The sequence below is a fragment of the Aotus nancymaae genome, unplaced genomic scaffold, assembly GCF_030222135.1.
Source record: "Aotus nancymaae isolate 86718 unplaced genomic scaffold, 86718_ANA_hifiasm-v0.15.2.pri h1tg000003l, whole genome shotgun sequence".
NCBI lineage: Eukaryota > Metazoa > Chordata > Mammalia > Primates > Aotidae > Aotus > Aotus nancymaae.
In genome coordinates this window covers 7273509-7294388 of record NW_026988414.1, presented here as the reverse complement: position 1 = coordinate 7294388, position 20880 = coordinate 7273509, and the positions used below count along the sequence as shown (strand labels likewise).

The following is a 20880-nucleotide window of genomic DNA, read 5'->3' as shown; positions in this document are numbered from 1 at the left end:
AAAGGCTGCTCCTACTAGAATAACAAAAAACAGCTGGACCTTGCATAACACAAGTTTCAACTATGCAGGTCCACTTATTTACAGATTTTTTCCAATAAAAGTTACACCGTGTGTGCCTGCCTCGTGCCTCCCCTTTCACCTCCTTTACCTCTTCCACCTCTGCCACCCAAGACAGGACCAACTCCTCTTCCTCCTCCCTCAGCATGAAGACAGTGAAGATGAAGACCTTTATGATTATTCACTTCTATTAATGAAGAGTAAATATATTTTGTCTTCCTTATGACTTTTTTTTTGTTTGAGACAGAGTCTTGCTCTGTCGCCCAGGCTGGAGTGCAGAGGCGCAGTCTCAGCTCACTGCAACCTCCACCTCCTGGATTCAAGCGATTCTCCTCCCTCAGCCTCCTGAATAGCTTGGATTACAAGTGCACACCACTGGGCCTGGCTAATTTTTTTTTTAGTAGAAACGGGGTTTTACTACGTTGGTCAGGCTGCTCTCTAACTCCTGACCTTGTGGTCTGCCTGTCTCAGCCTCCCAAAGTGCTGGAATTACAGCTGTGAGCCTCCGCACCCAGCCTTCCTTATGACTTTCTTAACAACATGTTCTTTTCTCTAGTGTACTTCATTTTAAGAATACAGTATATAATACATATAACATACAAAATATGTGCTAATCTACTGATTACATTATCAGCTAGGATTCCAGTCAATAGTAGGCTATTAATAAAGTTTTTGAGGAGTCAAAAGTTGTAATAAGACTTTCAACTGTGCAGGGGTTGTCATTCTTAATCCTCACATTGTTTAAGGGTCAACCATAGTATATTCGCCTATAGCTGCTGGTACACTGAGGCTATACTATCTAATACAAAACTGATTCTGAAATTTACACCTTCTAAAAAGACAAATATATTTCCCTGGTATTTGATAAGCATCATGGGAACTATTTTGCCTAACTAATAAGTATTAGTTGAAACATGGACATTTATACCATTAAGGAGGGCAGGGGGGAATATGTGAGAAGGTCTACAACCTCAGAGCTTGTATTAGCTTCACGATGATGGTAAGGTAAGCTTTATCACTTATCTCAACAGCAGACTGGTGGTAAGGAGCCAGCCCTAACAAAGTACTAGAATCAGAAAAATAACTCTAGACCATCTCATGGAGTCTCAATCTAAATTATCATTTGATCTTTTAGCATTATAGCAAAATAAGGTCAGTATACACTGGATACTCCCATGTCCTATTTCTAACCATTATGACTATGTCCCAGAATGGTGCATGTCACCACATTTAGGGAGCACTGGAAATTCAAATGATTATCTATGATGAGGACTCACACAGTCATGAAAAGCATCATTTAATTAGACTTTGAAATGGTAACTCTCATACCTTAACCATAAGACTGCAAATGAAAATTAAACTGTACTACAAAGGTTATCAATTATAATTTCTAAACTAAGCATAATGCTTCTTTGAAAGAAATTATTTTAAAACTAGTCAATACTTTACAAGTGTTTGTAAGTATACAGTTGTCCGTGTGCCTAAGTGAAAGTACAATTTTCTTTCTTTTTTTTTTTTTTGAGATGAAGTTTTGCTCTTGTCACCAAGGCTGGAGTATGATGACACAATTTTGGCTCACCACAACCTCCGCCTCACAGATTCAAGCAATTCTCCTGCCTCAGCCTCCTCAGTAGTTGAGGCCAGAGGCACCCACCAACATGCCCGGCTAATTTTTGTATTTTTGGTAGAGATGGGGTTTTACCATGTTGGCCAGGCTGGTCTCGAACTCCTGACCTCAAGTGATCCACCCGCCTTAGCCTCCCAAAGTGCTAGGATTACAGGCGTGAGCCACTGCACCCGGCTTGAAGGTACAAATTTCATTGTTGTTGGATTTCACAGAAGGATAGAGAACAAAGCAAGGAGATTGGTATTAAATTTTCAGCAACCCAACTTTCTATTAAACAGATGGATCCTGGCCACTGAGTAGTATCAGAAGAAAGCAAAACTAGAAAAGACAGAATGCCCTTCCTATAATTATAAATTAAAGTGAAATAAAATCTGGGAGTCAATAAAGTAAGGTTTATCAATGACACCTTAGGTTATTCACTTAAAAGTGTATATACACATCCTTTTCTTACCAAAGAATACTGGGTAACATTGAGAACTTACTAGTGCCTGGGTCAAGCTCTGCCAATTCATCCTGACAGAAACCTAAAGAGAAAACAATAGGAAAAAAAATTACAATTTGTGAATTACTTCAAGCTGACTCCAAATATGAAGCATCATACAGTGGGAGGAAAATCCATACACAGAAGTCAATTTGGGTTTCAATCTTAGTTCTAACATTTAGCTACTACACATCCCTCTGAGCCTCCATTTTATCACCTCGATATAAAAACAGATAATAGCACTTACCACAGAACTGTAATGAGGATTAAACAAGTTACCAATATAAAATGCTTATCACAGGCTTTGCCTCACAGTACAACAACACAAGTAATTTTGAGTAATCATGCCAATGTCCATTGGAATAAAAACTCACGGGAAAATTACAATTCATTTAATACCTGTTATATTCTATTTAACACTGCTAATTCTTTTCCAAAAGAAATCAAAATATGTAAAATATTAATTTACAACAAATATCAAAGAGGGTAATCTCACGTAAATTTTTCACAAATGCTGAAGAATTTTACCTACACAAAGAAATGGAAGCAATTTTTCCATTAGTAAGTATGCTACTCAGGTTGGAATAAACACCTCTCAAAGCACACTGCACATTTCATATGCTCAGATCCAAAAAGTATGAGCTACATTTGTCTGACTGGTGTGAGAAATCAAGCACAAGGAATGGCAAACATAGTAGGTCATCTATACATCACTGATGAAAGGTTTTGTTTTTATTTTTCCTGGAATGGCTGCATACTTTCTCTTGTTTGCTTTCTACGCTTTCTCAGTTTAAGTATTTCCTCAGAAAAGCTTTCTCTTGCCTCTTTCACCCTTGTCTCACACACAAGGACAAATCCCTGGTTATAATTTTCTCTAATACCTGCGCTTGCTTCTTCACAGCACTCATCAACAAGGAACTACTTATTCAGTGTCTGACCACAATGAAACCGTTCCATGAGGGCCAGGATCCAATCTGCCTTGTTTTACAGCTTTAACTCGATTACCTCTCACAAGTCTAGCATGTAGTAGCTGTTCACTGAACTGTAGTATCTCACCAGTAAATTCAAAAATAATGGATCTGGCCAGGTGTGATGGCTCACGCCTGTAATCCCAGCACTCTGGAAGGCCAAAGTGGGCAGACTACTTGATGCCAGGAGTTCAAGACCAGCCTGGCCAACATGGTGAAACCCCATCTCTACTAAAAATACAAAAATTAGCCAGGCGTGGCGGTGCATGTCTGTAGTCGCAGCTACTTGGGAGGCTGAGGCAAGAGAATCACTTGAACCCAGGAGGCAGAGGTTGCAGTGAGCTGAGATCGCACCACTGAACTCCAGCCTGAGCAACAGAACAAGACTCTATCTTAAAAAAAAAAAAAAGCGGGGGAGCTGGCTCACACCTGTAATTCCAGCACTTATTGGGAGGCCGAGGCGGGCGGACCACAAGGTCAAGAGATCAAGACCATCCTGGCCAACATGGTGAAACTCCATCTCTACTAAAAATACAAAAATTAGCTGGGCGTGGTGGTGTGCGCCTGTTGTCCCAGCTACTCGGGAAGCTGAGGCAGGAGAATTGCTTGAACCTAGGAGGCAGAGGTTGCAGTGAGCCGAGATCACGCCACTGCACTCCAGCCTGGCGCCTGGCGACAGAGCAAGACTGTCTCAAAAAAAAAAAAAACAAAAAAAACAAAAAAGCAGACTCTTAAGCTTCAGAAATAAACAAACATACCCCCCAAACCCACCTGTCTCACAGAATACAACATATTAAACAGATCAGTAAATATTTTGAGAAATCCAGGGTCTTTGGCTGGAGACTTAAATTGCTTTCAAAAGGAAAAGACAGGCAAGAAGCAAAGACTGGTTCCTAAGATGATATCACCAACTCAATGTGCACACAACCAATCTAAAATGTTACTGCAAAGGTTATATTCACTTCCCTCAGTTTAACTAGAAAGATAGATGCATACTGAAATGGGTACAGGGCCCGGGCGCAGAGGCTCATGCCTGTAATCCCAGCACTTTGGGAGGCTGAGGCGGGTGGATCACCTGAGGTCAGGAGTTCAAGACCAGCCTGGCCAACATAGTGAAACCCCATCTCTACTAAAAATACAAAAATTAGGCTGAACGTTGTGGTAGATGCCTGTAGTTCCAGCTATTCGAGAGCCTAAGGCAAGAGAATTCCTTGAACCCGGGCGGTGGAGGTTGCAGTGAGATGAGATTGCGCCACTGCACTCCAGCCTGGGCGACAGAGCAAGACTCCATCTAAGAAAAAAAAAATACAAAAATTAGCTGGGTGTGGTGGCAGGTGCCTATAATCCCAACTACTCAGGAGGCTGAGGCAGGAGAATTGCTTGAACCCGGGAAGCAGAAGTTGCAGTGAGCCCAGAATGCACTACTGTACTCCAGCGTGGGTGACAGAGAGACCCCGTCTCAAAAAAGGGAGTGGGGGAGGGGGCATAGGTATGAGTTAGAATTAGATTCAAATCACAGATTTAATATTACCAAATTAACTACTACAGCCCATTTCTTGAAATGAGGATAAAAATAACCATCACATTCAATTATTTCAAGATTTGATGAATATATGTAAATCATCTACTTTACAGCAAGTAATCAGTGAATGGCTCTAAGTCTAGAAATCTTATTTCATACAAGAGAAAGTTTCAGTTGACAAGCTCTTCTCCAAATAGGCTTTTTGTTTCTTAAACAAGGTCTTGTTCCTGTAGCCCAGGGTGGGGTGCAGTGGCATGATTAAGGCTCACTGCAGCCTCGACCTCTAGGGCCCAAGCAACTCTCCCACTTCAGCCTCCCAAGTAGCTGGGACTACAGGTGTGCACCACCACACATTCGACAAAAAAAATGATGACGGATTCCTCAAATTGTGACTGGCTATTGTGGGAGATTAAAAGGTCACTGATCTTTTTCTTTTTTGATATTTTGACTAAAAAATTGTATACTTACCAGGACAGCAACTTAAATAAACTTGTGAGTATCACCAGTCAGCAAATTAAGGTCTGAAACACTAGCTAATTACTCAAGAGATGTTCTAATTTGACTGTAGGAAGACAGCATAGTGCAATAGAGACAAAGACTCTGGTTCAAACACTCTGCTAGTTACTCAGTCTCTTTTGAAGCCTCAGTAGCCCATACATAAGATTAAGGCCCTTAGAAGGTAAAATTCCACCATTCTAATCAAACATCATCTCTTTCTACAAAACAGAAGTCATATGTATCCTTCATGATTTGCCGACCATTTTATCTCTACAGCTTCCTACCCAATAGTGTATACTCCAACCACATTGAATTACATTGTGGCTCCGAGAATTCAACATGCTCTTTGGCCTCAATTCATTTACACATGCTATTTTCTCCACCTGAGCCCACCTTTGCTCACCACTGACCTAAGGACTCAGGTCAGGTCTCCCCTAACTTCCCCCTCCCTTTCCCTGCACTCAAGTCTGAGTTAGGCACTACAAACAACATGACTGAACCTATAGCTTTTCAGGGACCTATGAGGAAGAAAAAGGCTGGTTTCAAAATCCAAACAACCAATAAATCTGCAAATTTCAAATTCAAGTATTTTAATTAAATAACATGATTTCACTTAGTCAACTACAATTCAAGTTTTATATAGTTTTAAACATGAGATACAGTGACACAGGACTTGTAGGAGTAAGAAAGCCAAAGGTCAAAACAGATCTTGAAATTGATCTGATGAGTTCTGTGTGCCTCTATGCTCCCACAGGCTCCCAAGATTCTAGAGAAGTCTGTTTTCCAGGATCCCCAGGGAAAAGCTAAAAGTCTTTACCCAGGCTTTCTACTGATATACAACAGTCATTCACTGGTCTTTCCTGGACCAATCCCCTCTAGTCAATTCTATCAGTTTCCCATCTGCCTTGTCTCCCCTAATCATGATTTGGCACCCAATAAAACACTGACTAGATCAGTCAGATCTAGTCTCAGCCCCAACTATATCTCCAACCCTAGGCCTGAGACATGTCCCAGGAAAGGCTGCTCAATAAACGTTTGAAGAACTGTTTCTTTCACCAAAAGGCAATGATGGTAAGCCACAATGCCACTACAATGAATTTCTTGCCAAAAGAACAAATTTTAAGAGAACGATTTCACTATTCTCAACTTTTAAAGCCTAGATCAGCACAAATGTGTCATCATTTCATATGACACAATGATGAAAGTGTCCTAACTACACTGTCCAATATAGTTGCCACAGCTACATGTGGCCAATGAGTACTTGGAATGTGACTGACATGAATGAGGAACTGTACTTTTAACTTTACTCTTAATTAATTTAAATGGCCACATGAGGCTGGTGGCTATGAAACAGTGAAAGCCTAGGAGTTGTCCCTCCTAAATTTGTTACACCACATGTTTTGGACTGTGTTACAACTTTAAAAAAAATAAAATATGGAAATGTTTAGGCTAGTATTATTTACTAGCCAATTTATAGCTGTGTCAGCTGTTGTAAGAATACGTCAATCAGCCTGCAAATGCAAACAGTCACTTACTCCGTCAAATATTAAGTATCTACCCATACTGTAACAGGCCAGAGGCCTGGAAGATAGAGATGTGAGTAAGACTGACTATTATCAGAGAGTTAACAGTTTCTAGGGGTACAGAGCAAATAAAAATAACTGTAGAGCCTGACAATGCAAACGTACTTAATGCCACTAAGTTATATACTTAAAATGGTTAAAATGGTAAATTTTATGCTATGTATTTTACCACAATTTAAAAAAAGATTAAAGCCTAGTGAAGAAAAAAGATGAAACAACAGTTTTGAAAAAATTAACACTATGGGACAGATGGACATGATACAACTGGGAAGAAGTGCAGAGTGGAAAGCATAAATTTTTATTTCAGAATAGGTTTGATTCCTGCCGCCATTACTTACTAATTGTGTTAGCTTAGGAAGTGACTTCACCTTTCTGGGCCAATTTCCTCATCTGTAGATTGTTATGAGTATTCAACGATATGATGCACTTAGGTCAGTGAAAGTGCTTGGTAACCATGATCGATATCAGTGAGAGAAGAAACAGCAATCATGGAGCCAGGAGCACAGAGAGAAGACAGGCATTCACCAGGCAAACAGAGATATTTGAGAAACATATTTAGAGGAAGCAGCATGTGAAAGCACTAAATAGAAAAAAAAAACAACAAAAAAAAACAGAATGTTACTCGGTAATTAGACTTGGCTGGAGTCTCAGCAGGGCCACATCATAAAGACCTTCAACTGCCATACATAAGGAGTTTTTGATTTTCTTTCTTTTTTTTTTTTGAGACGGAGTTTCGCTCTTGTTACCCAGTCTGGAGTGCAATGGCGCGATCTCGGCTCACTGCAACCTCCGCCTCCTGGGTTCAGGCAATTCTCCTGTCTCAGCCTCCTGAGTAGCTGGGATTACAGGCACGCGCCACCATGCCCAGCTAATTTTTTGTATTTTTAGTAGAGACGGGGTTTCACCACGTTGACCAGGATGGTCTCGATCTCTTGACCTTGTGGTCCACCCGCCTCGGCCTCCCAAAGTGCTGGGATTATAGGCGTGAGCCACTGCGCCCGGCCCTAGTTTTTATCCTATAGGCAACGGTGACTGAAAATATATGTATACACCTAGGAAGTTTGTCAATACCAGCCTAACTCTGATTACTTCAACACGAGGGCTCTAAAATTTCAACCAGGAAACTAAAAGCACAAGGAGTTTTAAAAAAAATAAGAGCTTTGTTTAGGCAGCCAAAATACACATAGGAAGCCATCCATAGCCCTTATATTCTAGGAACTCTTCCCTTTTGGGAAAGCCTTTCCTCAATTCTATCTTCTAGGCTCCTTTTGGTACCATGAATGGCTTTGGTATGAGGCTGAGAAGGAATGCAGCTTTATTTTGGTGGGGGTAAGTAAGAAACATGAGCTACACGGCCTGTCTTACAGCCATATCTGTAGCCTGCAAGCTAGCCCCAGACCCCGGCAGATACAGGAACACTTTTCTTGGATTGGTTGATTAAATTCACACCTGCCTCTTGCTTTTCTATCCAGTGAGTGGGATGCCACTTAGGCCATTAGCTTTTGTTTCTCACAGGCAATCTGACAAACCATACTTCAAGAATAACAGAAAATGCTTTTGAATGCAGAAACGTAGCACCACAAGTCCACACAGCAAAAGCTATCTGGAAGAGCTTCAAGTAGTATTTTCTTTTCTCCACCTACAAACGTCAAGGTCACATTTTTAAAAGTGCAACAAAAACAATACCCTTTTCCTAATGTAATTTTCCTAACATGAAATCTTAGGGGGATACTATGCCCACGTATTTGCTCATCTTAAATGCAGTATACGAGTGTCTGTATTTCTATGGAAACATTAATAACTTCCATCTGATCAACCTACATCACCTTTCATATATTTTTTCAGGCTTCTATCTTTGTAACTGCAGCCTTGAAACCAGACTGATGGCAGAAAAGCCAGCCCAAGATTATGACATTTCAATTTTAAAACATTCTTAAAAAATAAAGACAGTACACAGCTTTCAAGGCTGTAGTTATAGAATCAAAAGGTGAAAACAGTTTAGGAAGACAATTCAGTCTGATGAGTCAGAGGTCATTGCGTTTCTATGGAATTATAGTACAGGCATTTCTCAGAAAACTGCATGTACTGACGACTCTCTGACATTTTTCATTTACAATTTCTGGTTCTCTGGAGGAACAAAAAGGACTGTTGATAATCCTTCACTTGGCTTGAAGGTTAAGAAATTTCAAGGCCAGGCACAGTGGCTCAAAGCTCACGCCTGTAATCTCAGAACTCTGGGAGGCCAAGGCAGGAGGATCCCTTGAGCTCAGGAATTGAAGACCAGCCTGGGCAACATAGTGAGACCTCTACAACAACAACAAAATGTTTTTTTTCATTAGATGGGCGTGGTGGCACACACCTGTGGTCCCAGCTACTTGGGAGGCTGAGGTGAGAGGACTGTTTGAGCCTGGGAGGTCAAGACTACAGTGAGCCATGATTACTGCACTCCAGCCTGAGTAACAGAGCAAGATCTTGTCTCAAAAAAACAAAAAGAAAGAAAAGAAATTTCAAAATGCAAAATATTGCATACAGAAAAATACAAGAAAATGTATACATTAATCTGTCAGTTGCCATTTATTCAATCTATTACTATACAGCAGGCATCAGCTTGACACTTTGTATTAATTCTTACTGAAAAATATGTACTACTGTCTCCATTTTATAGACTAAACAGATTATTGTACTCCATTACATGGAAAGAACCACAAAAGTCAAAACAAGAGAATTTCTACTGAGAGCATCTTGACTAAAAAAACCCTACCTTTGCACAGTGCATGCTCTGCAACAGCCAGACAGATGGGAATTTGGCATAACTTCAAAGAGCTAACCCTGATATTCCCATAACAGCAGGGCCTCAGAGTCCACAAGCTGCAGTTGTGTATAATCGGGGGTACAAATCATATACTGCTAACACTTGAGGAACCCTTAAAGGGTTATCAAGAGTCTTAGATTTAAAAAAAAAAAAAAAACTAGAAGGATAAACTATAAATCATCCCTAATCTCTTCCATCCCACTGTAGCCCCCATTTTACAGAAGAGAGAAATTGTGTAAAGAGAATAACATTTGTAGCATTCCCATGGTCCCACATGGTTCAGCATTTCCCTGATCTAAAAATGGGAACAACAGGACTTACTGAACAGGGCTGTTCTAAGGATTAAATAAATATAAGCTCTCAAAATAATACCTAGCACATAGCAAATGTTCACTGAGTTACTCATTATTGGCCGGACACGGTGGCTCATGCCTGTAATCCCAGCACTTTGGGAGGCTGAGGTGGGTGGATCACCTGAGGTTGGGAGTTCCAGACCAGCCTAACCAACACGAAGAAACGCCATCTCTACTAAAAATAAAAACTTAGCGGGTGTGGTGGTGCATGCCTGTAATCTCAGCTATTCAGAAGGCCAGGGCAGGAAAACTGCTTGAACCCAGGAGGTGGAGGTTGCGGTGAGCCAAGATCATGCCATTGTATTCCAGCCTAGGCAACAAGAGTGAAACTCCGTCTTAAAATAAAATAAAAAAAAAGGAATTACCCATTATAATTGGTAAATTCATTTTGATCATCACCCTTCAAAACACAAATATAAATAGACTCAGAAAAGACTTAATTTAAAAACCTAAACCACTTTTCAGCAGCTCTAGGGAATGTGTTCCCCATTCTGCACACACCTGGGGAATAGGACCTTTTTTTTTTTTTTTTTTTTTGAGATGGAGTTTCGCTCTTGTTACCCAGGCTGGAGTGCAATGGTGCGATCAACCTTTTATTAAGTCATCACCCAGTGTTATTACTGAGATGTTGGCCTCTTCATGAGGTTGCAGTGTTCATGTGAAAACTGACCTTTGGGCCATCCATTCAGATCTCAGATCACCCAATCAATAAAATAAATAGGATTTTTTTTTTTTAAGAGACAGATCTCACTACATTGCCCAGGCTATAGTGCAGTGGCCATTCACAGGCATGATCATAATACACTGCAGCCTCGAACTTCTGACTCAAGCAATCCTCCTGCCTCAGCCTCGCTAGTAGCTGGAACTACAGATGCACACCACCACACCAGCTTCTTAAAGCACTACAGATATTCACTGCCCCACTAAAATCACAGTCTTACTTATATAATGCACATTTCCTTACCATTTTTGATACCTACTGTAAGTTTAACAGGCTTAGAAGTTCCTCTTCTAGCATTAACATACATTAGCACAAACAGTGTTAGAACTGCATTCCTATTTCCCTACAGTTCAACTGGGCTTCCAGAGTAAGAGATGATTATTTGGTATACAGCTGTTCTGAGTTTAACAATCTTCTCTCTAAATATGCCTCACATTCCTGAATAAGTCACAGTGACCATACTATTTAAAAAGTAAATACTGACTAAGGATATCAAATGAGAATAACATACTTATAAGGTCAGCAAGGCAGACTTTAATACAAGCTGACCTGGAAATTGAGACCATATAGACACAGTGGTTACTTTCAGTCCCTACCATGTTAAGGCTCTCATGTTACTAGTTTATATTATTCACTCTTCATCTTGTATCAAATAGTATTTAAGAGCCTAATGCTATTTTGCTATGTTTCCTTAAAGGCATTAAGGATCAAAAGTCTCTCCCATTCCACACAGAGTTCTGCTTGTGTCCCATGCCCAGGGCCAGCATTGTTAAGCAAGAGTCTCTTTGCTTCTTTGCCTGCCCATTGGCAAGGATTTGTTCTAAACCTCATAACAGCATCTTTCTCCAACACCACAAATTGGCTTTTGACTTTGCTCTTCTCCTTAGAAATACATAAAGGCATCTTTTTTTGAGACAAAGTTTCGCTCTGTTGCCAGACTGGAGTGCAGTGGCATAATCTCAAATCACTGCAATCTCCACCTCCCGGGTTCAAGCCATTCTCCTGCCTCAGCCTCCCGAGTAGCTGGGACTACAGGTGTGCACCAACACATCCAGCTAATTTTTTGTTGTTGTTGTTGTATTTTTAGTAGAGACAGGGTTTCACCATGTTGACTGGGATGGTCTCGATCTCTTGACCTTGTGATCCACCCACCTCAGCCTCCCAAAGTGCTGGGATTACAGATGTGAGCCACCACGTGCCTGGCCTAAAGTCATGTTTAAAAAAAAAAAAAAAAAGATCAGTTAAGAAAAAAAGGTCAAGATTTTTAAGCAAGCAATTTTCAAAGACCATACTTGTCTCCATGGCTAAAAATTAAGTTTGGCTTTAATTCTTGCATCTACCATTAAAGCACAGTCTCCTGAATACTAGACTCCTTAAGGTACAAATGGCCGTTTGTATCCTCTACCAGAAGCTAGTGCTGAGATTCCAAGAGTGTAAGTCTTGGATCAGACACATTTGGGCCTGAGTCCCATCTCTCCTACCTGCAAGGGCCAAGTCACTTAACTTGCTCTGGATTCTCTCATCAGCAAAATGACAATAATGTTACTCTCCTTAAGGTTGCTGCACATAATTAGCACACAGTGGGCACACAATAAATTTTATTTCAAGAAAAAAAGAAAGGCAAACCATTTACTACCAAATTTTCAGAGAAAGACACTAGTCACACTCAAGTACTAATTAGGCTAATACTGCACATCAACAGAATTGTTAAATTACAACTTAGCAAAGAAATCAGCTGAGACCAAAACTTTCTAACAAAAACATAAAAAGTTCAATGTATGCTCTAAGGAGAGAAAAATTAAGTTTTTATGTGTGTGATTTACAATTTAAGTGGTAAAAATTACTCTAGATAGAGCACATGTGAGCTTGATAATAACATTCCAAACTCCTAAGCCTTCCTTATTTCATTACTTCATACCAAGGCATGCTGACAAACCTCCTTACCCTGAGCTAAGCTCTGGATTGAGACCCTGAATTCCAAGTGTCACAGAGCAATGAATTACATATTTTAGTTTACACCAAGTATCAGAAAAATTTTACTAAAATATCAATTAAGCCAAGTGTGGCCTGCCATACAATACATGAGTCTGGTCCCTGGGATTAAAAATCTATTAAAAATAGGTGTCACAAGATGATTTATCAAGAATCCACAGTAAATGTTCAGAGATTTTGCTAGCACAGGCAAAATACAATAAATTAGAAATGGGAAAATTACCATAACTGTAATTTCTTTAAAAAATCCTCAATTTATTTCAAAGTGCAGTGTTTCCATAAAGAATTTTAAGAATGCCATTTAAAATAATCCAGAATTGAATTTTTTTCTTTTAGTATCTAGTGGAACAAACTTTTTAAACAACAGCATTACAAAATTTCTCCTTTTGTATTTGAAGAAGCAAAAGTCACAATACAAAATTAAATAAGACAGAAGGGCAAGGTGGCTCACACCTGTAATCCCAGCACTTTGGGAGGCTGAGATGGGCACATCTCTTGGTCAGGAGCTCAAGAACAGCCTGACCAACATGGTTAAACCCCATCTCTACCAAAAATACAAAAATTAGCTGTGTGTGGTGATATGCACCTGTAATCCCAGCTACTCAGGCTCCTGAGGCATGAGAATGGCTTGAACCCAGGAGGTGGAGGTTGCAATGAGCCGAGATCACACCACTGCACTCCAGCCTGGGCAACAGAGCAAGACTCCATCTCAAAAAACAAAATAATAATAAATTAAGTAAGAAAAAATGATGCCAAGCACGGTGGCTCATGCCTGTAATCCTAGCACTTTGGGAGGCTGAGGCAGGCGGATCACCTGAGGTCAGGAGTTTGAGACCAGCCTGACCAACATGGAGAAACCTCGTCTCTAATAAAAGTATAAAATTAGCCAGATGTGGTGGCAAATGCCTGTAATCCAGCTACTCAAGAGGCTGAGACAAAAGAACTGCTTGAACCCAGGAGGAGGTTACGGTGAGCCGAGATTGTGCCAAACCTGGACAAGAGTGAAACTCCGTCTCAAAAGAAAAAAAAGAAAATATGACAATAGGTTTTTTCTTATTCAGAAAGTTTTAAAGACAAAATCAAATTAAAATTAAACAATTTTTTAATGAAGTTTTTAAAATTCAAATTATAATCTAGGCTCCAATTATGGTAAAGTTGCATCAGCTACCTATTGTTTCCAAAAGAACATTAACACAATAAAATGGTAATTAAACATAATTCCTAATATAAATTACAAAACTACAACAGGCAATAAAATCAAAGAAATTGCCCTTTAATGCACTTGAGATAACATCTGTTTCAAAAACTGCTGGCAAGACCTTTTCTCAAGCTCACTTTTCCAGCATTATCTAATGAGGTGGCAAGGGAACATTTATGATGTCTTTACAGTTATTTCAACAAATCATTTATACAGGGGTGCAAGTACCCTAGAAAATTACTATATATTTTACACCCAACTTCTAGAATTCACTAAGCACTAAGAAATGCAATGTTTTGAGAAAGACCTAAATTTTTAAAGTTGAAATCCTATCTCACATCAATTACATGGAAAAAAAAGACATCAGAGAAACGCATATAAAAATCTCTACACTACTCTGGAGTTAGCTGAATTATCTTAGAGGATGAGGAAGAAAAGAGGAGAGGCAGGGAGAGGGAGCCAAGAGGAAGGACGAAAGATGAAAGGAGAGAAAGAAAAGTAAGGACGGGGTATAAGGCCTGTGGGACTGTTTCAACTTCGAACAAATTTCTCCTTCCCTAAGCCTCAGTTTACTCATTTGTAAAACACACACACCATCACCTGTGTCAGTGTTTCCCAAAGCAAGGAGACCACTGGAAGATTTTAAACAGCACAAACAGAAAGCATTTTAAAACATTCCAAAGCTATTACACCTTTTCCATTCTCCTTCAATCCTTCTGATTACATCAGAAGAAAAATCTGGTGTTAGTTTTGCCTCTCTAGTGCTTACTAATCTCTTTAACAAAGGCCTAGTCAGAGACTTTGGCAGACAATAGCACCTAGAATTTAACATAATTCTATTGTCATTAAATTTTTTTCATTGTTACTTTCTATTTGTGGCAAATAATTTTTCATTTAGGCCAATGAAAAACTTTCCTTTTAAAATAAATGTTGGGTTGCAGAATGTTAACACTATTCAATATTTAAAATATTAAAAAACAATACATTAGAAAATGACAAAAATCATGTGGTGATACAGGAAAAAATTTTAGTTTTAAAAATACTGGTTTAAGCCAGGCACAGTCATTCACGCCTGTAATCCCAGCACTTTGGGAGGCCAAGGTGGGCAGATCACGAGGTGAGGAGATCGAGACCATCCTGGCTAACACAGTGAAACCCCATCCCTACTAAAAAAAAAAAAAAAAAAAAAATACAAAAAAATTAGCCAAGCGTGGTGGCACATGCCTGTAGTTCCAGCTACTTGGGAGGCTGATGCAGGAGAGTCACCTGAACCCAGGAGGCAGAGGTTGCAGTGAGCCAAGATCACCCCACTGCATTCCAGCCTGACCAACAGAGCAAGACTCGGTCTTAAAAAAAAACTGGTTTAGCAGAGTAGTGATTAGTAGTAGGTTATTTTCAACTCTAAGCCTCAGTTTACTCAACTGTAATAGGGGAATATCATCACCTATCCAAAGAAAAGTTATAGAAAGGATCACATAAATTAGTTTAGGTCTGCGCCTAGTGCAGAGTGTTCAACAACTATTTGTTCCCTTCCCTTTTAATGGTATTACCAGAAAGCCTTTTTAGAGACCTCCAGAGAGAGACTTTGGGTAGGGGGTGGGGAAGCCAGGCTTCCTGTATATCAGAGACAGGAGCATTTGCTCTGCTTGTAATACTTCCCTCTAAGAACCTCCAGGGACCTAGCCCTGCTTTTACCCTGATAAAGCTGCAATCTATTCTCCTAAGGCTCATAATTCTACTTATAAGCAAGTGACTGGGAATAAAGTGCTACAGAAAAGCAGCACATATCTTAAATCACTGAGAAGTCAAACCCCAAAGGGCACCAAGGAAGGAAGGGCCATTTTATAACAGAAGTCCAAGCCAAAATAAAGTATTTCATTTGGGCAAATTCAACAACTCTATAATGGAAAAGAAAGTCACCAGGTGGTCCATAACCAGTCTTTATTACTTTATCATCCGATATTATCAAACTAGAGCCCACAGGGGAGAAAACCCTTGGGAGGAGGAGGAGTTCCAACTCACAGTAGGAATGCTTTAAGAAAAAGAACACCAACTTTAGATAGTACTTACTATAGTCCTACCACTTTGTAGTAGTAATAGGCACTTTATTTTAAATATATTGCCAAATTTTTGCAAACCTATACATGAGATAATTCCAAGCCAACTCACCAAATTGCCAAATCTCCAAATAGCCAGTTCTTTAAATTTATCAAAAATTTGTTTTAACTATTTGGACAGTTTATAACATTCATATTGATGGGATGGTTCAATTAGCTTTTAAGGATTTCTGCCAAGTTAGAACTGACCATTGGAATAGCAGCAGTTTCAAGATGTTCAGTTTGTCTCTACACTGCAACTGGAGAGAACTGAGGCAGAGAGGACCTCTGCTGGTAGAAACATACATCCTTGTCTGTACCACAGCAGGTAGGGGAGAAATATATAGGAAAAGGGAAAGAAGAAACAGGGAAAAATTGGTGGGGAACATTTAAGAAAAAGGAGATTGACAACGGGTTCTGTAAAGTCTACAGATTAGATTCAGCAAATTGTCTTTTATTGAATGGAATATTGGGTAAACTGAACATCTGGCAAACAGGTTTTCAATGACTTCGATTGTGGTAAACTGGTCCGCCATATCTATGAGATCGATGATACTAACTTTACTTACAGATAAGGAAATTAACTCAGAAACTTTAAGTAACACAGCTACTTTCTAGGTTTTCAACAAACTACCTCATTTCATTCTCCAATAATCTGTGTGGCGACTCCACATCCTTTTACCACCCTCCACCCAGTATCTCCTCCCCAAACATATACCACCCCCTTCCACCCAACTGTCCAAAAAAAAAAAATCACAAGAAAATAAAAGACAGTATTTAAACCCAGGTCTAACTTTAAAGCTCAGGCTCTAATGCACGTAGTTATCACTACATCCTAACAATTTCCTGAAACAATTTTTAACCCCTGCCCTCTTACTGCTAAAGCTTGTCTATTATTAATATAGTAACTCTTTTCTGCAAAGATCTGCTTTTCAGAGGCTGAGTCACATTACCACCAGACTAAATGGAAATATTTCAGGCAAAAGTCAGTATTTCAGAGATCTCATTTAGCCTAAACAAACTTACTGCTCACATGATTTCAGATCAAATTTTGCAGAACTGAAATTGCTTGACAACTTCCATTACAGACTCTCAGACTGGCAATCCCGCTATGTATTAACAAAGTTTTCATTATGTTGGTTTCATTCACAAGCATATTGGCATATAATTTCATGATTATTATTATCTAAGTGTGACTACGTTAGTCTCATTAAATAAATGCAGTAACTAAAACAATCCTAAAATCTGCAAGATCTATGTAACACATTAGTGCTTGCTCAAACTATCTGCTTTACTGCTGGACTCTTCAGGGAGTTACCACATTTATGATGCTGGAAGACATGTCTTATCTGACCTATTGACACATAAAACCTAACTTTTCTTATAGCAACAATGTCAAGGTTCTTTCTATCAATAAGATAGTACTTCAAGGCTCTCTAAACAACTGAGAATATATTCTACCCTTCTGGTAAGCAGAAAAGTTCTTTATTCTTAGATCTTAAGACTTGGCTCATATATAAAGCATTTTTAAAACATTAATATTTTTACTTTTACACTGCCTGACTATAGTCAGAAACTTTCACTAACAAAATTCCCACTGCGTAAAATATTTTAAGAATCAATTAAACTTACTTTTAAAAAAGTGTTAAATATTTGTTCTGATTCCCCACTGGGTTCAAAAACCTCTTTGATGTTAAGATGGGGAAAAGATAGATCTTTTCAGCAAATCTGAATAGCACAAAATGACACTTTGAAAAATGCCACCCTCTCTTAAACCTTTTCAAGTACTTATTTTAAATGATCAACAAATAGATGACAAACTTAATTATCTTTGTAGCCCATACTGGGCTTCTCTTTGCACTTTAATAGTACCTCTTATTAATTATTTCTGATCTCCAATGTACACCCAAGGCTACGCTTAATGTTTTAGCAAATAGAATACAATTCTTTTGAAATTGACAAAAGCTATAAATTTAACTCAAGACAGCTTTTGTAGTTCAGTTGGATTCAAGGTCATCTCAAGGCTTTTAATTACTAATCAGGATTTGAGGAGGTTTGTGCTCACTATAGTTGAGGGAAAGAGCAGCTGGCTTATTCATTTTCTTATTAAAAAGCATTATAAAACCTGTGTTGGCAAATTACAAGTTTCTGACCACCAGTGGTAAGCATGAAGCAGCAGAGCAAATGATCTTCAACTGTTCATGTTTACTTTCAATCAAGATAAACTTTAAAAATGTCTAAAGACTCCTTAATTTTAATTTCAGCAAATATGACTTATGCTTTAATAGAAAGATATAGATAGCTGGATTCCCAAAATGTTCCTATTTTCATTCTGAAACCAGACCTGTTAAAACCTGAATGCCTTCAAATTCTTAAAAGATTTATTTAGATTCTTTCACCATCAAACACTCCGCAGGATCAGGATAGAAACCCATGCAGATTTCTAAAGGAATGCAAGTTTAAAATCTCTCTCCATGTACTTAATTTCTATTCACACTCAGGTGTAGGTCTTAAGACACAGTAAAGCCTGTGTATTAGATGATATAATTGCATTAGAAGACACAGGCACATCAACTTATCATCCCAAGATTTTCAGAGGCAACCACAGAAGGCTCTAGAATGTCTTTGCCAACCATTCACCCATATCTATAAGAAAGAAGGAAGCCTCAGATGGGTTCCTAAGCACGGCTCTGACCAGGCTGGAGATACTGGGATGAGGGTGTGGAGCAACATTCTAGTGACAGAATCAAAAAGAAAAAAAAAAAAGATGAGGGAATGGCTTTCTTTCCCCAAAAAAAGAAAAAGCAAAGAGCCTATCCACAGTATCTCAATTCTATCTCAAGCACCAGGCATGTATTAAAATAAATAAGTGCCGCTGACAGCACATGGTATACAAGGTATCTCAATGTAAATTAAACTAGTTGTTGGTGAGGGTACACTGAAATAGACATATACTTCTCAAAATTATCCCCCAAAATAAGCCAAGATAAAAGAAAGCAAAAGATAGTGTGAGCAGCATTGTTATAACATTGAAAAAATAAAATCTAAATAGCCAGCAATGAAAAACAATGGGCTATCATACATCTATCAAAAGTTGCAGATAACTTGATGTTGAATGAGTGAAGATTTTAACAGGAGAAAAACATTTAAAATTAAAAAGCAGAAAACACAATAGTATATGCTGTATGACTAAAAAAATGAGAAAAAAACTAGGACTTGATGTCTAGAAGAAAATGTTAATGAAAGTTGCTTAGTAGTCTGATTATAGGTTATTTTCCCTTCGTTTTCCATATTGTCTTCAGTGACCATGCATTAATTTTTTTTTTTTTTTAAGATGGGGTTTCACCATGATGGCCAGGCTGGTCTTGAACTCCTGATCTCAGGTGATCCACCCACCTCGGCCTCCCAAAGTGCTAGGATTACAGGTGTGAGCCACCGCGCCCGGCCGACCATGCATTAATTTTAAAAACACTGGATTCTTAAGCAGCTCACATCTAAGAACCGAAGGACCTAAAGGCCACAGGCAATTCAGGCAGACAGACCCTCAGAAATCACAAGTATTTAAAACCTAAATACAAGATGCAGCTGTATCTCTCCTGCTTTTATTTATATGCAAGCACTTCCAACGGCGTTTCCCAGGATATGTTCCTTAGACAATGCTCTAACCCTGCTTTCCAAACAAGGCATTTGAAACATTGTGTATTCTCCAGCCAGGAGTCCTTATCTATGCTCTGAAACTAGCTTTGGAGAATAAATTTACAGTGTTTCACATACTTTGGATTGTACATAAATGCTCAGTATTTATTTTTTGATGGGCACACTGTAGGAAAAGCAAACTTACTTTGAAATATTTTGAAAAGGCTCACAGCAGACAGGAAATTTTATCTCCAAATGTTAAATGCACTTCTTCACAGTAGTACTTTCAACAACTGCTTGCAGTCAGTTCTGAATTCCAGGGAACCCAAGTATCTTTCAGATTCGATCTGTCACCAAAAAAGGGAATATTTTTTTGTGGGAAAGCAATTGTATTTTCCCACATTAGGTGATTGATTAAGTTCTCTCCTCTAAAAGGCTGATTGGTTTCCTGGTGCCAGTAAAATGATTGATGAATATTTCAACTGCAGCTACCCTGCTACACTCTTCACTTCACCCCTCCCCCATGCACCTCTCCCCTTTCCTGCTGGGTTCCCTTTCTACAAACCAGCAGCATTTAAGGAAGTTTCCCTTCTGTTTTGCAATTTTCCTTAATGAATCCACCTTCTCAAATGAAGCACATTTAATCTCAAGAAGACAGCACTCTTCTCAGTGTTCAATGAGTTTTGCAGATAAATATCCCATTACAAGGAATGAGGAAAAACTCTAAAATTAACTATGGGTTTGACTCAGTGAATGAAACTGTACTCAAAAACAAGAAAAAGTGGCATGGAGGGGTTAGAAGTGAAAAAAGTGATCTTGTTTAAAAAAACAAATGAAATACTCCATAACTTACTTCAAATTTACATTACAAATTTTCATAACATCAGAACTGTAACTATAAACATTTCTATAAAGCAGACTCAAAGAATGAAATTTACAGGTAAATTATGTGATCCCACGGACTTTAAAGTAGCCAAGTGTTCTAAAGCAGAACAGGGAAACCGTTTGGTAAATGCAAATATTCTTAGAGGGATGACTGAACAGTATCTAAAATCAAAATCATCCCAGAGAATCTGGGTGGTGAGTACCACAGCTGTTTGCTTTAGGCAGGGCTTTTCTAAATTACAACTTCCTGTTTTTTTCCAATTCATTCCATCAGAAACCTAGAAAATCCATTCAAGGATTATCTAATTTAGCTTCTCCATTTTTATACGTAGACCCATAGAGACATGCCTTTGAGACAGAGCTAGAATCAGAACCTAGGCATAATGTATCTCTCGGGCCTCAAAACCGTTCAATGTTTGGGCTCCTCTCTGAAGTCTTTTCCTACTCAAAC

The 20880-nt window shown here is 38.9% G+C and overlaps 1 protein-coding gene across 2 annotated transcripts in view; it reads right to left on the bottom strand.

The window, feature by feature from the left end:
- The window catches only part of NR6A1 (nuclear receptor subfamily 6 group A member 1), a 235111-nt gene that overhangs the window by 202488 nt on the left and 11743 nt on the right, over nucleotides 1-20880 (bottom strand). For both annotated transcript variants that reach the window (XM_064378063.1, XM_064378068.1), the window contains exon 2: nucleotides 2167-2208. In XM_064378063.1, the coding sequence (XP_064234133.1) occupies nucleotides 2167-2208 (42 nt within the window). The remainder of the gene's footprint in view (nucleotides 1-2166; nucleotides 2209-20880) is intronic.